Below are 14716 nucleotides of genomic sequence, written 5' to 3' on the forward strand. Positions count from 1 at the left end.
GGATATAGTTAACGAACTTGAAATACAGGAAATGATTTAGCTCCGAAGCTAAAGATCATAGTTCTCAAACGAGCAATCGAAAAATATCGAACTTTTTTTTTTTTTTAATTTCTACAAAGCAATTTTTTTTTTTTTAAGAAACTTATTTTTCTTAAAAAAATTGACCAACCAAACTAAAAAAAAGTTGGACACTGAATACGCCCATCGTGGAATCATAATAATTATCATGTCACTTAAAGATAATTATAAGTAAATATTCATCAAACATGTGTGTTGATTACGTTAAAGTTTAAAATAACTTGAAAATGATGGTCTTCAATCCTCAATAATGTTTTTTTTTTTTTTGTTTCCCTAGTATTCTCACAGCCGGCAGCCGTGAGACTAATTCTCTATTCCACTGTCAGCACACTAAACGGTAGGGAATTGACCACATAATTTTCTTCGTTCACCAGAGATGAGGATCGAATCCCCAACCTCTTGCTTAAAGGGTGAGGTGCTGAACCACCACCCCAACCCTTATGGTTCAATACTCGATAATGTTATTTTGTGGTTGTTGATTCTTTTACGTCCACAACTTATTACATCTAGCAACTTTCTAAATTCTACCTTTTCTCATTTTTCTTGTTTTTATTTATAATTTATAATGATGATTTGAAGAATTAATTTATAGAAAATAGCTTCCATTTTTTTTTTTCTAAAATTAGTGAAAGAAATTGCCATTGAATCTACTTTTGCTAATTTTGTAATTAAGCTGGATGGATAAAGCCATTGCTTTCATGGAATTATTGTAGGACGTGTGACTTTATTCTCGATCATATAGTATTGTTTATATTTGGATATATTTGGTACCACCAAAAGGAACTTGCTGTATTCGAAACATATGAAATATAGTAATATCGTAAAGATAAAAATTGGCTTCATCAAAAGGGACGTGTTATATCCGAAACATACAAAGTATAATTAAAATACCGTAAAGACAAATGTAATTGAAGTTATAAATTGACCACACACAATTTGATTTTAAAAGATATCACACACATTTTCTTTTGTGATAATAAATTGTCAAGTGTTAGAATACAATTTATGTAAGTTCTACGAGGGATAGATTCCATAATAGTTTTTTTTTTTTCTTTTTTGGTAATAATGAAAGTTTCATAGAAATTAAAGGGAGCCCAGTAGTACAGTTACATGTTTTCAGTTTATCAACCAAGGTTGATTTGAAACACTTGATAAGTGTGATCTACCCTACCATTAGAACTAGATCTAACACTTCTTTGAATAGTAGTTGCAATCGTGTCTGTCCGTAGAGCGGGCACACACTGGAGGAACTTCAAAAATTCTTGCTTCATCAAAAAATGTTGAGTTTGCTCCCATTTTTGCTAGTGAATCAGCCACCATATTGGCTTCTCTAAAGAAGTGGTGTATGACTGGAATCCCCAACCTTCTTAACCTGCACCTGCAATCATGAAGAATACCATCATAGATATCATGATTTTCTTTAAGCATCCTTATTATTTCCTGGGAGTCCGTGTTGATTTGAGTAGGTATTAATTGATGACTTTCAATGATTTTTAGTCCTTCATTCAAAGCAAGTAATTTCATAAGATTGTTGGTTCCAATAAGAAAGCTTTTTGAATATCCTAGCAGCAGTCACCTTTTGTGGTTTTGAATTACCCCACCAATACCCCCTTCCTAGGATTACCTAAGCAAGACCCATCAATGTTCAACTTAAAGGTTCCGTGTTTTGGAGTGATCCAATTGATGTTGATAGTGGTTAAGGTATGAGGGAGCCTACCATCAGAGTGTATGTGGGAGAACTCAACAGCTTGTGTATATGCGTCTTTGAAGGAAGCATTATACATTTAGCCAGTGAAGTTGTTAGTATTTCTAGTTGTCCAAATTGTCCATAAACAATAAGGAAGAATTTCCGCCCAGAGAAGAAGTTTGTCAAACTTTTGGTTTCGAACATTCTTTCAATTAGTAAGGCAGTTCAAAGAAGAAAAGTCAGTAGGCGTAAGCTTAGAGGGTTGAGTGGCTTTGGCACTGAGATCTCTCCAAAGCTGCTTAGCATTGATACAATCAAAGAAGATATGATTTAGGCTCTCCTCTTCCTAGGGACATCTTTTACAGAATTTGCTGCTGGAGATTCCTATTTTTGAGAGATGAGAGTTGGAAGGAAGTTTGTTATGAAAGAATTTCCAAAGGAAAAACTTAATTTTATTGGGGATATGGATCTTCCAGAACCCAGACCAAGTATTGCCCCGCTGAGTATGTTTTTCCAACTAAGAAACATGATTGTAGGCACTAGCAGTAGAGAATTTTACACTACCAGTAAGTCTCCAAAGGGGAGTATCTATAGGCCTTTTGGTATTGGGGAAAAAAGTGTTAACAATGAGCTGCTTGGTCTCGAAGGAAAGGTTAATGGAAAGATTGTCAAAATTCCAAGATAAGTTGGTCCAGACCTCAGCAAGTTTGAGATCTTCATCATTTTTACTAAGGGGGCCTTGAATGGTATTCCTAAAGGGAGTGTTATTTGGTAGCCATCTGTCCAGCCAGAATCTAACAAAGTAATAATAGTTTTGAGTACTAATCAAAGTAATTATAATTTTGATTCCATAATTGTTTTGAGTACTAATAATAGTAATACTTATGTATTACGTAGTTGAAACAAAGCCAAATCAAGTACTTATAAAGAAAAGTGACTTATGCATATTATAAGGTAATTTTTTTGTTATTTTACTCGAAATATTTTCTCGAAAAAATACTTTCAAGAATATAAAATATTCTCATTCTTGAAAAGTAATTTGTTCGATCAAAACATTTCAAGAAATTTGTAGAAATAAGGGGTGATCTTGAAATTTTTAACCAACTTAATAAAATCTTTAAAACATAACCTATGTTGTCCATTGAATTTTAAGTTCTAGTTATAGTGTGTGTGTCACGACCCGAGCCGAGGTCCTAGTCGTGACGGGCATCCCGAACAATCAAGGCCCGAGACACCCCCGTAACTCGCCAACCCACTAGTGATATTGTCCGCTCTGCGCCCAGACCCACACGGCTTTAAAATGCGTCACTAGGGAGTAAGGCTTGCTTACTTATATACCCTGCACCCCTCCCGTGTTTTTCTGATGTGGGACTCCGTATCCTAAGTTGGGGTGTTACATACACCCTCCTTATGGACTCAGCGTCCTCGCCGAGGTTTGCCCCACCGAATGAGATTTGCCTAGAGATGTGGGACTCCTTATCATAAGTTGGGGTGTTACGTACACACCCCCTTATGGACTCAGCGTCCTTACGGAGGTTTGCCCCACCGAATGAGATTTGCTTAGACTCAGGACTGAGATTTGCTCCGCTTTATCGGAATTTGTCTAAACTCAGTTTGAACTCTGACCCACATCGACAGGGCTGACACAAGAGCGACTCTGATACTATTTTGTCACGACCCGAGCCGAGGCCTTGGTCACGACGGGTATCCCGAACCATCAAGGCCCGAGACACCCCCGTAACTCCCCAACCCACTAGTGATATTACCCGCTCTATACCTAGGCCCGCACGGCTTTAAAATGCGTTACTAGGGAGCAAGACTTGCCTACTTATATACCCAACATCTCTCATGTGTTTTGCCGATGTGGGACTCCTTCCTAAGTTGGGGTTAGGACTCAGCGTCCTCGTTGAGGTTTGCCTCACCGAATGAGATTTGCCTACACTCAGGACTGAGGTTTGCCCCGCCTTATCGAAATTTGCCTACACTCAGTTTGAACTCTGGTCCACATCGACAGAGCTGACATAGGAATGGCTTTGATACTATTTTGTCCCGACCCGACCCGAGGCCCTGGCCACGACGGGTATCCCGAACCATCAAGGCTCGAGATACCCCTGAACTCCTCAACCCACTAGTGATATTGTCCGCTCTGGGCCCAGGCCCGCACGGCTTTAAAACGCGTCACTAGGGAGTAAGGCTTGCATACTTATATACCCAGCATCCCTCTCGTGTTTTGTCGATGTGGGACTCTTTTCTAAGTTGGGGTATTACATACACCACCCCTTTATGGACTCAACGTCCTCGCTGAGGTTTGCCCCACCGAATAGGATTTGCCTACACTCAGGATTGAGGTTTGCCCCGCCTTACCGGAATTTGTTTACAATCAGTTTGAACTCTGGTCCACATCGACAGGGCTGACACAGGAGCGATTTTGATACCATTTTGTCACGACCCGAGCTGAGGTCCTGGCCGCGACGGGCATTCCGAACCATCAAGGCCCGAGACACCCCATAACTCCCCAACCCACTAATGATATTGTCTGCTCTGGATTCAGGCTCGCACGGCTTTAAAACGCGTCACTAGGGAGTAAGACTTGCTTACTTATATACCCACCATCTCTTCCGTGTTTTGCTGATGTGGGACTTCTTATCCTAAGTTGGGGTGTTCCAGTGTGTAAGTTGATTTTGTTTATGAGGCAAGAAATTAAGACATTTCAAGAAAGTCATAAACAATGAGGATACTAGATAGTGTATGACGTTTTAAAACAATTTTTAATATTAATTTTATTATTTTAAATTTTATTTATCCTTAAAATGACTAAAAAAAACTAATTAAGTAAAGTTAAGTGACTTTTAAAGATAAAATAAAGTGGAGTGACTATGATTGCTAAGTAACCAAATTTGATTGACTTTTGAAAGACAAAAACAAAGTTGTCACTATGGGGGATAATTAGCCAAAGTTAAGTGACTATTTAAGCTTTTGACTCCAACAAAATTAAATGGAAAAATCATCATAAAATGATTGAGTGACTTTCTGAACGAAATATCATAATATATAGTTGAGTCCTTTTAACTTATATAATAAAATAAAGAAAAGTGACATGTTTAGTTGACTGAATATGTGACATATTATCTCTTGATAAAAGATAGTACTTTCTCCTCCTATTTTATGTTTCGTTATTTAATCAGATACGAAATTTAAAAAATAATTAAAGACTTGATAATTTTTATTAAATTATTTTTTATTAAAATAATGTACTATTATTATTTTTTCCATTTAAAAAAGAATGATCTATTTTTTTTTTGGTCCGTTTCAACAAATTTTTTTTTTTTAAACAATATTTTAATTTCAATTTTCCGCATGACATATTTAGGATCACAAGATTAAAATGCATTTTGATACATTTGGCACAACTTTAATTTAAGGCCATAAAATTAAAATTTTTTATTTATTTTTTTAAAACTTTGTGCCAAGTCAAAGTAAGTCATTTTTTTTTTTTAAATGAAGGAAGTATTTTTAATTAAATGGGATCAATATGGATAAAAGTTTAATTATGTATTTAAATAGTTAGAAAAGGCTACTTGTTTTTTTTGGGACAAACAACCAAGAAAAAAAAAAAAGAAGTAAATGATGACGGAGTCAGTATAAATTTACTTTCAAACAAAAAATTGAACTGAAATTGTTTAATAATGTGCAAGTTCATTAACATGAAACCTTACGCAGTGAAGAAATGCATTGGCCTTTTGGTTTCATGTGCTTCGTCAACTTACAAATTGAAGCAAGTACATGCATTTTCCATCAGGCGAGACATCCCTTTATCAAGCCCAGAGATGGGCAAGCACTTGATTTTAACTCTAGTTTCCCTTTCAGGTCCAATGTGTTATGCCCAAAAAATCTTTAGTCAAATTCAGTTTCCAAATATCTTCACTTGGAATACCATGATTAGAGGTTATGCCGAGAGCGAAAACCCATATCCAGCAATTGAGATACACAGTAAAATGTGTGTTAATTCTGTTGCACCCGATACACACACATACCCTTTTGTTCTAAAAGCTATTGCGAAGGTGATTGATGTTAGGGAAGGAGAAAAGGTTCATTGCGTTGCAATGAGAAATGGGTTTGAATCGCTGTTGTTTGTTCAGAATTCTTTGGTTCATTTCTACGGAGCAATTGGTCAAGCAGAAAACGCACATAAGATGTTTGAGGAAATGTCTGACAAGAATCTCGTGGCGTGGAATTCAGTGATTAATGGGTATGCTTTGAATAGTCGACCTAATGAGACGTTGGCCCTTTTCAGGAGAATGGTTTTGGAAGGTGTTAGGCCTGATGGGTTTACTTTGGTCAGTTTGTTGACTGCTTCGGCTGAGCTTGGTGCGTTAGCTTTGGGTAGAAGGGCGCACTTGTATATGTTGAAAGTTGGATTAGATAAAAATTTACACGCTGCAAATGCCCTTTTGGATCTTTATGCTAAATGCGGGAATGTGATAGAGGCAGAGCAAGTTTTCGATGAGTTGGATGATGACAGTGTAGTGTCTTGGACATCTTTAATCGTAGGTTTGGCTGTCAATGGTTTTGGTGAGAAAGCACTTGAGATTTTCAAGGAAATGGAAAGAAAAGGATTTGTGCCTACCGAGATAACTTTCGTCGGGGTCTTATATGCCTGTAGCCATTGTGGTTTGGTGGACAAAGGGTTTGCGTACTTCGAAAGGATGCAAAATTTATTTGGAATTAGGCCGAAAATTGAGCATTATGGCTGCATGGTTGATTTGTTAGGAAGGGCTGGTTTAGTGGAGAAAGCATACGAGTATATTAAAGATATGCCATTGCAACCCAATGCTGTTATATGGCGAACGCTACTTGGTGCCTGCTCAATACATGGTCATTTAGCTCTAGCAGAGATGACTAGGAATCACCTTAAGCTGTTAGAACCAAAGCATTCTGGGGATTATGTGCTCCTTTCAAACCTATATGCAGCCGAGAGGCGTTGGTCAGATGTGCATCAACTAAGGACCAGTATGCTTAGAGAAGGGGTGAAAAAAGTCCCAGGGCATAGCCTCGTTGAGTTAGGTAACCGTGTGCATGAATTTGTTATGGGAGATAGATCCCATCCTAAAAATGAGGCTATATATGCTATGCTTGCAGATATGACTAGATTGTTGAGATTGGAAGGTTATGTCCCTCATACATCAAATGTGCTTGCTGATATAGAGGAAGAGGAGAAGGAGACTGCTTTGGCTTACCATAGTGAAAAAATTGCAATTGCATTCATGTTGATTAGTACACCGCCTGGGTCCCCTATTAGAATTGTGAAGAACTTAAGGGTCTGTGCTGATTGCCACCTAGCCATTAAACTAATATCGAAGGTCTTTGATCGCGAGATAGTTGTTAGAGATCGTAGCCGGTTTCACCATTTTACCAATGGATCTTGCTCTTGTAAAGATTATTGGTAGATCATAATTGTAGAATATGAACCGGATTTTGCATAAGTTGCTTTAATTAAAGCAGAGCCTTTTGAAAAAAAAAATAAGATGGCGGAGAACAAGATCTGACAACAACTGCATTTTGTTCAAGGAGAAGTTACCGAGTGCAAGATATGAATTTCTAGGTCATTGCTTGGTGGGCAGATTTGTAAACAATTAGTGCAACTCTTTACGTTCTGAAGAAAAAATCCTCAACTCCCTTGTACAGAGTTTTATGTATTATAACGGCAGACCATCCTGCGCGGTGGGTTCTTTGTAAGTCTTGAGAGGATTAGCTATTTTTGTGAAACAAAAATGGAAAGGCGTTATGTGATCCTAAGCAAATGGGATTCGTTCACTTTTCACCAAGTCTTCAATAACATCAGGTGATTGCACTTTATTTTTTCAGCTAGTATGGTACTATACTCAGTATTCCTAACATAATTGACAGCAGGTAGCAATCAAGTATCTGAGAGTTGTTGCAAATTCCTTTCATAACCTGGTGATAAACATTTGACAATGACCTACATGGATTCTCAAATTTTAATGCACAAAAAGAGTTTTATCTTTTGTAGGTGTCTTTTAGATCCAACATGATCCCACAACAAGAAGATGCATGGTTGGGAAGCTGAAATATCCAGGTCATTTGAGGTTAGTGGAAGCAACTGTTGCCCAGTGTACATGAGGATTGTGATTTTTGGAAGAAACTGCTTTGATTGGGAAGTAAGCATAGTCATGGAACATGATCTGCAAAACTATGGTTCATACAGAATGGGTTGCTTCAGTTGGTTGTTGGAGCATGATTCATATTTGACTAATGTTGGCATTGCTCCAGAAACCAGACGAAGATCAATCATCGGGGTGGACTTAATTTCTTGGTTTCTGCTTGCTCCTTGCTCTTCTGTGTTGCATAGAGAACCACTTACACTGTCTACTAGGAGAAGTCCTCCCTGCCTGAAGTGTTTGTTAGCCACCGTCAATGGCATTCTTCCATCATTGATTCGATAAAGATTGCCAATGCTCTTTCTAAATTGAGGCCACATCGATGCCAAGCGAACAGATAGTGCCAAAGGCTTCTAATTTATTTTTAATACACCTTAAACACAATTTCAAATGATTTAAGGAGAGAGTGAGGGATGGAAGACTCAACGAGATTTTCCTTTTTTTCTTTTGGTAATAATTTTAGTTTTGTGATGCTTTCACATACTTTTATATAGTAGCAGCTAATTTTCTATCTAGGATTTTGATGAGGACGAATTCTTCTCTCGTTTTTATATTATTGAGTAGTTGGATTTTTCTACTTGTTCAACTGCCTATTTATTTCAATTTGATTAGATAGGCATCAATTGACTCTGCCCATTTGTGATATGATACTTGGAGAAAAATGCATATATATGTTGTTGAACAATGTCACTCTTGGGTATATGACAAAACTTTGATGTGGACATAGCGAGCTGTGAGAAATTGCTATGTTGAGAAATGATTCAAAGATACCTGACCAAGTCTTTGGGAAGTTAGTTGTTAGTTTCCTTTATTCTAGCAAGTTTAGCTATTGTTGCAGATTATTAGGTAGTCAGTAAATCAGTGGGTTAGTAGACCTACAAGTTAGATTTTTCAGTTTAATTGTGAGCCTATTTATAGGCAAGACTCTTTACTTTCATTATGCATCAAATGTAAAAATATCACTGCAGTAATTTACTTCTCTTTTGCTCTGATTTCTGTCCACTTTCTCCTTCAGTTTTCTTTTTCCTTTCCAACAAATCTGGTATGAAAGCCCGGTTTCTTTTTGAAATTGAGTGAATCGTGAGGCTTATATTGATTGAGTATTTGAGTGGAAAGAAAGAGAAGGTGTGAGAGAAAAAAAAATGACAGTGAATCGTGAGGTTTCGCAACCACTCATGTCAATTTTTACTGGTGAAAAATATGAGTTTTGGAGTATCAAAATGAAAACTCTTTTCAAATCACAAGGGGTTTGGGAGCTGGTGGAAGCAGGCTTTGTGGATGCTCTGACGAAGAGGCAGACAAATTGAAAGGGATAAAAAAGAACGATGCCAAAGCGTTGTTCCTGATTCAACAAGCAGTCCATGACAGAATTTTTGCAAGAATTGCAACAACAACTACGTCTTCGGAGGCATGGAAGATTCTGAAGAAGGAATTTCAAGGTTCAGCTAAGGTGATTACGGTAAAATTGCAAACTTACCGTCATGACTTTGAAACTCTTTCTATGAAAAATAATGAATCTGTTCAAACTTATTTGTCTAGAGTTTCTTCTCTTGTTAATCAAATGAACTCTTATGGTGAAGATATATCTGAAGAAACTGTTGTAGCAAAAGTTTTAAGGAGTCTTACTCCAAAGTTTGAACATGTTGTTACTGCGATAGAGGAATCTCATAACTTATTTGATCATACTTTTGATGAACTAATGAGTTCTTTGCAAGCTCATGAAGAGAGGATCCTAAGGTCATATGAAAAAAATGAAGATAAGACATTTCAGGTGGAGAGGGAATCCACTCAGAAAAAGATAAGTTAGAAAACTTTGCAAATCGTGGACGAGGCAGAGGTGGCTTTCGAGGAAGAGGTCGTGGAAGAGGCCGAGGAAGAAGTCAAAATAGAGGTGGATCAAATGAAGAGAAGCAGAACAGAACGTTTCTGTGCAACTACTGCAGAAAACCAGGTCATAAAGAAGCTTATTGTTGGCAAAATCAGAGGGATGAAAATAGCCAAGCAAGCTTTGCGGAGGAAAATGCTGATGAAAGTAAGCTGTTCATGGCCCTTTATTGTGAAAAAAGACTTCTAACGATGTTTGGTTTTTGGACAACGGATGTTCCAACCATATGTTTGGAACAAGATCTTTGTTCAAGGAGCTCGATGAGTCCAAAGAGTCAGACGTAAGGCTAGGAGACAACAAGAAGATTCAAGTTGAAGGCAGAAGTACTGTTAGCATTACGATCAGCCAAGGTAATGCTAAGATTTTAGAAAATGTGATGTTTGTTCCTAGTCTATCTCATAATTTACTTAGCATTGGACAATTAATGATTAGCAGATACTCAATTTCTTTTGATGATAGTGTTTGCACTATTAAAAATAAGAAATCTGGGAAAATCATTGCTAAAGTTCCAACGACTAACAATAAAATGTTTCCTTTAGAAGTTTCAATGATCGAGAAATGTGTGATGGTAGCTAGTGGTGATAATGAAACTAGACTATGGCATCTGCGTTATGGGCACTTAAATGTTAATGGGTTGACGTTATTGAGTCAAAAGGAAATGATTTTTGGATTGCCAAAAGTTGAGAATCTTGATTTTTGTGAAAGTTGTGTTTATGGAAAACAAAGTAAAAAGGTTTTTCCTGTAGGCAAGTCTTGGAGAGCTTCTGTTTGTCTTGGGTTAGTTTATGCAGATTTGTGCGGTCCTATGAGTGTTGAGTCCTTAGGGGGAAGTCGATATTTTTTGCTTTTTACTGATGACTATAGTTGTATGAGTTGGATATATTTCTTGAAATTTAAATCTGAAACATTTGACAATTTCAAGAAATTTAAATCTTTTGTTGAGAGGCAAAGTGGATGTAGTCTCAAAATCCTTCGGACAGATAGAGGTGGTGAGTTTATATCTAAAGAATTCAGCTCCTTTTGTGAAGAAAATAGAATACATCGGGAGCTCACAGCACCTTATACACCGGAGCAGAATGGTGTAGCCGAACGAAAGAACCGCACAGTTGTTGAGATGGGCAGAAGCATGATGGAAGGGAGAAGTTTACCGAAATATTTTTGGGCTGAAGCTGTTGCCGCTGCTATCTATTTGCTGAATATTTCCCCCACCAAGGCTTTGTATAATCAAACACCATATGAATCTTGGAGAGGTAATAAGCCCAAGGTAAGCCACTTACGTGTCTTTGGTTGTATAGCTTATGCATTGGTAAATTCACAAGATCGACGTAAGCTTGATGAAAAATGTGAAAAAATGTATCTTTGTTGGATATAGAATACAATCCAAGGCTTATAAGCTATATAATCCAGTGAGTGGCAAAATTACTGTCAATAAAAATGTTGTGTTTAATGAAGATGCAAGATGGAACTTTAATTCTAAAAATAAAAGTTCAAATATGCAATTGTTGCCTTCTGACGATATTGTTGATCAAGAGTATGTAGTAGATCCTGGTTTGGCAGGTCCATCGACTACCTCATCAGTTACACCAATAACTTCTTCAATATTAGAAGAACCTTCAGCTGAGTCAACTCCATTAAGAAGATCAACAAGGGATAGAAAACCAAATCCCAAATATGCTGACAGTACATCTTGTACTTTTGCTTTACTTGTTTCAGATCCTATTTTCTTTAAAGATGTTGAAGGAAAGGATAAATGGTGCAAAGCTATGGAAGAAGAGATGTTGGCTATTCAGAAGAATCAGACTTGGGACTTGATAAATTTGCTCGAAGGAAAGAAGGCTATAGGACTCAAATGGGTGTTTAGAACCAAATATCATGCAGATGGCAACATTCAAAAATACAAGGCAAGGCTCGTTGCAAAGGGTTATTCTCAACAACAAGGTATCGATTTCGACGAAACTTTTTCTCCTGTTGCTCGCTTTGAAACAGTGAGAACTTTTTTAGCCTTGGCTGTGAAATTAAATTGGCCAGTGTACCAATTTGATGTTAAATCCGCTCTTTTAAATGGTGATTTGGAAGAGGAAGTTTATGTCTCACAACCTGAAGGTTTTGTAGTTAATGGTAAAGAAGAAAAGGTTTACAGGTTAAAAAAGGCGCTTTATGGCTTAAAGCAAGCACCGCGAGCATGGTACTTCAAAATTGATTCTTATTTCCAGGAAAGTGGCTTTGAAAAGAGTAACAGTGAACCTACTCTTTATATAAAAAGAGGAGGTAAAAATGATTTTCTGATTGTATGTCTTTATGTTGCCGATATGATATATATGGGTTCAAGTGAGTCTATTGTCACTAAATTTAAAGACTACATGATGAGGAATTTTGAGATGTCTGATTTGGGAATGTTGCATTACTTTATTGGTCTTGAGGTGAAACAGGAAGTTGATGGCATATTTCTTTCACAAAGAAAGGATGCAACAGATCTTTTGAAAAGGTTTAATATGGTAAATTGTAATGTTGCTACTACTCCGATGAATATCAATGAGAAGTTGTGTCGTGATGATGGTTTTGAAATGGCAAATGCGACTTATTTTAGAAGTCTGGTTGGTGGTTTGAACTACTTGTCTCATACAAGGCCAGACATTGCTTTCTCTGTCGGCGTCGTATCTAGATTTATGCACAATCCAAATAAACTTCACCTTGGAGCTGCAAAGAGAATATTGAGATATATTGCAGGGACATTAGAACATAGAATTTGGTATTCTAAGGTAACAAATTTCACATTAACTGGTTTTACTGATAGTGACTAAGCAGGCAACATTGATGACAGAAAGAACACATTTGGTTTCTTATTTAGTCTCGGATCCGGAGCAATTTCATGGAGTTCAAAGAAGCAGGAAGTGGTGGCCTTATCAACTTCGGAGGCTGAGTATATTGCAGCAACTTCAGCAGCCTGTCAAGCAGTTTGGTTAAGGAGACTTGTTGCAGATTTTAATCAGAAACCAGTTGGTGCGACTGAGATTTTTTGCGACAATAGATCTACTATTGCGATGACGAAGAAGCCAGCTTTCCACAGCAGAACAAAGCACATAGATGTTCGCTATCACTATATTCGAAGTCTTGTTTCTACTGGAAAAATTATTTTGAAGTCTTGTGATACAAATGAGCAAGCAGCAGACATCTTCACCAAGTCACTTTCGTAAGCAAAGCACGAGTTCTTCAGAGGTCAACTTGGAGTTTGCAGTTTTGAATCAAGGGGGAGTCTTGAGAAATGATTCAAAGATACTTGACCAAATCTTTAGGAAGTTAGTTGTTAGTTTCTTTTATTCTAGCAAGTTTAGCTATTGTTGCAGATATTAGGTAGTCAGTAAATCAGTGGGTTAGTGGACCTAAAAGTTATATTTTTCAGTTTAATTTTGAGCCTATTTATAGACAAGTCTCTTTACTTTCATTATGCATCAGATATAAAAATATCACTGCAGTAATTTACTTCTCTTTTGCTCTGATTTCTGTCCACTTTCTCCTTCAGTTTTCTTTTTCCTTTCCAACATGCTAACTAAAGTTGTTCGAGAAAATTTGGCTATTAAACTTTTTTTAAGTTTGCATTTAGCAAAATGTCCAACTCTCTTCAAGTTTTTAATTAGCAAAATGACCTACTTTTATTTTCTCATCTGTGGATAGATAATAGATCTGTCGGATAGATAATAGATCTGTCTTTATATCTGTGAGAAGGAATCCGACAATTGGGGAAATCATAACCCTAGACTTCCATAATCTTGGGTTCACCTAATTCTATAATTAGTTGATAATTTTTATCATACAACTTCTCCTTACTCACCAAAATTTGTTATCAATTGAGCAGATTCACTGTATTTGCCTTATTGAAATCTCGAGACATTTTTTAGTATTTGCTTTTTTTTTAAAACGAGCCTAGAATGACTTTTTTTTTTAAAATTTATTTTTAAAAAATAATTTATTTTTTAGCAATACTTTAATTTTAACTTTCCACGCAACATGTTTAACACCACAAGATCAAAGAACATTTTGACAAATTTAACATAACTTTAACTTAGAACCATAAGATTCAAAAATTTTACTATTTATTTTTTTAAATTTTGTGCCAAGTTAAATTAGATCATTACTTTTGAAATGGAGGGAGTAGTGTTTATTTGTTGTGAAGTTGAGATCAAGGTTTTAACTCTAAATTCTACTGAAATGTGAGTTTATGTTCACTCTAACGTTGGTGTTCTGCACAATAGTGTAAGGCAAAAGGTACTAAAATATGCTTTTTTGGAATTATAAAAATGTAAAAAATGTAATATCTCTTCTATTCGACCAAAAAATAGGACAAATTATTAAGGTGCTTTTCATGACCACAACTCACAAGTGTATCCATTGTATCTTTTTTTTTTTTTTAAATCTTACTATTGTTTTTATTTAAGAAATTCATTTAATATGTATAACCATGACTTACCGCTCCGCCGTATAACCATGACTTACCGCTCCGCCTCTGCTATCTCCTGTTCTTATTTTTTTTTCCGCACATAAATACTACTTCCTCCGTTCCATTTTATGTGTAATCATTTTCTATTTTGTCCGTCCCAAAAAGAATGTCATCTTTCCTTATTTGATAATTATTTAAAAACATAATTACACTTTTATTCTTATTGATCCCACTTATAAAAGCCCACTTAATTAAAAATAATAATAGTACATTGTTTTAATAAAGAACAATTTGATAAAAAAACATCAAGTCTTTACTTATTTCTTAAATTCCGTGCCCAATCAAATGACGACACATAAAATGGTATGGATAGAGTATAATTTTGTTTTCATCAATTTCAGCAACCAAAAAAAGAGTAAAAAGGAAACGCTTAGCATAATTACAAATCATAT

At 36.3% G+C, this 14716-nt stretch overlaps 1 protein-coding gene across 1 annotated transcript; it reads left to right on the plus strand.

The window, feature by feature from the left end:
* The first annotated feature begins 5354 nt into the window (after window positions 1–5354).
* Window positions 5355–8521, plus strand: LOC107855340 (pentatricopeptide repeat-containing protein At4g21065). The gene is made up of 2 exons (XM_016700348.2): window positions 5355–7607; window positions 7797–8521. The coding sequence occupies exon 1, from the start codon at window positions 5452–5454 to the stop codon at window positions 7210–7212; it is 1761 nt and encodes a 586-aa protein (XP_016555834.2). The 5' UTR covers window positions 5355–5451; the 3' UTR covers window positions 7213–7607; window positions 7797–8521.
* The last annotated feature ends 6195 nt before the right edge of the window (window positions 8522–14716 follow it).

This window comes from Capsicum annuum, chromosome 1 (genome assembly GCF_002878395.1).
Source record: "Capsicum annuum cultivar UCD-10X-F1 chromosome 1, UCD10Xv1.1, whole genome shotgun sequence".
Taxonomy (NCBI): Eukaryota; Viridiplantae; Streptophyta; class Magnoliopsida; order Solanales; family Solanaceae; genus Capsicum; species Capsicum annuum.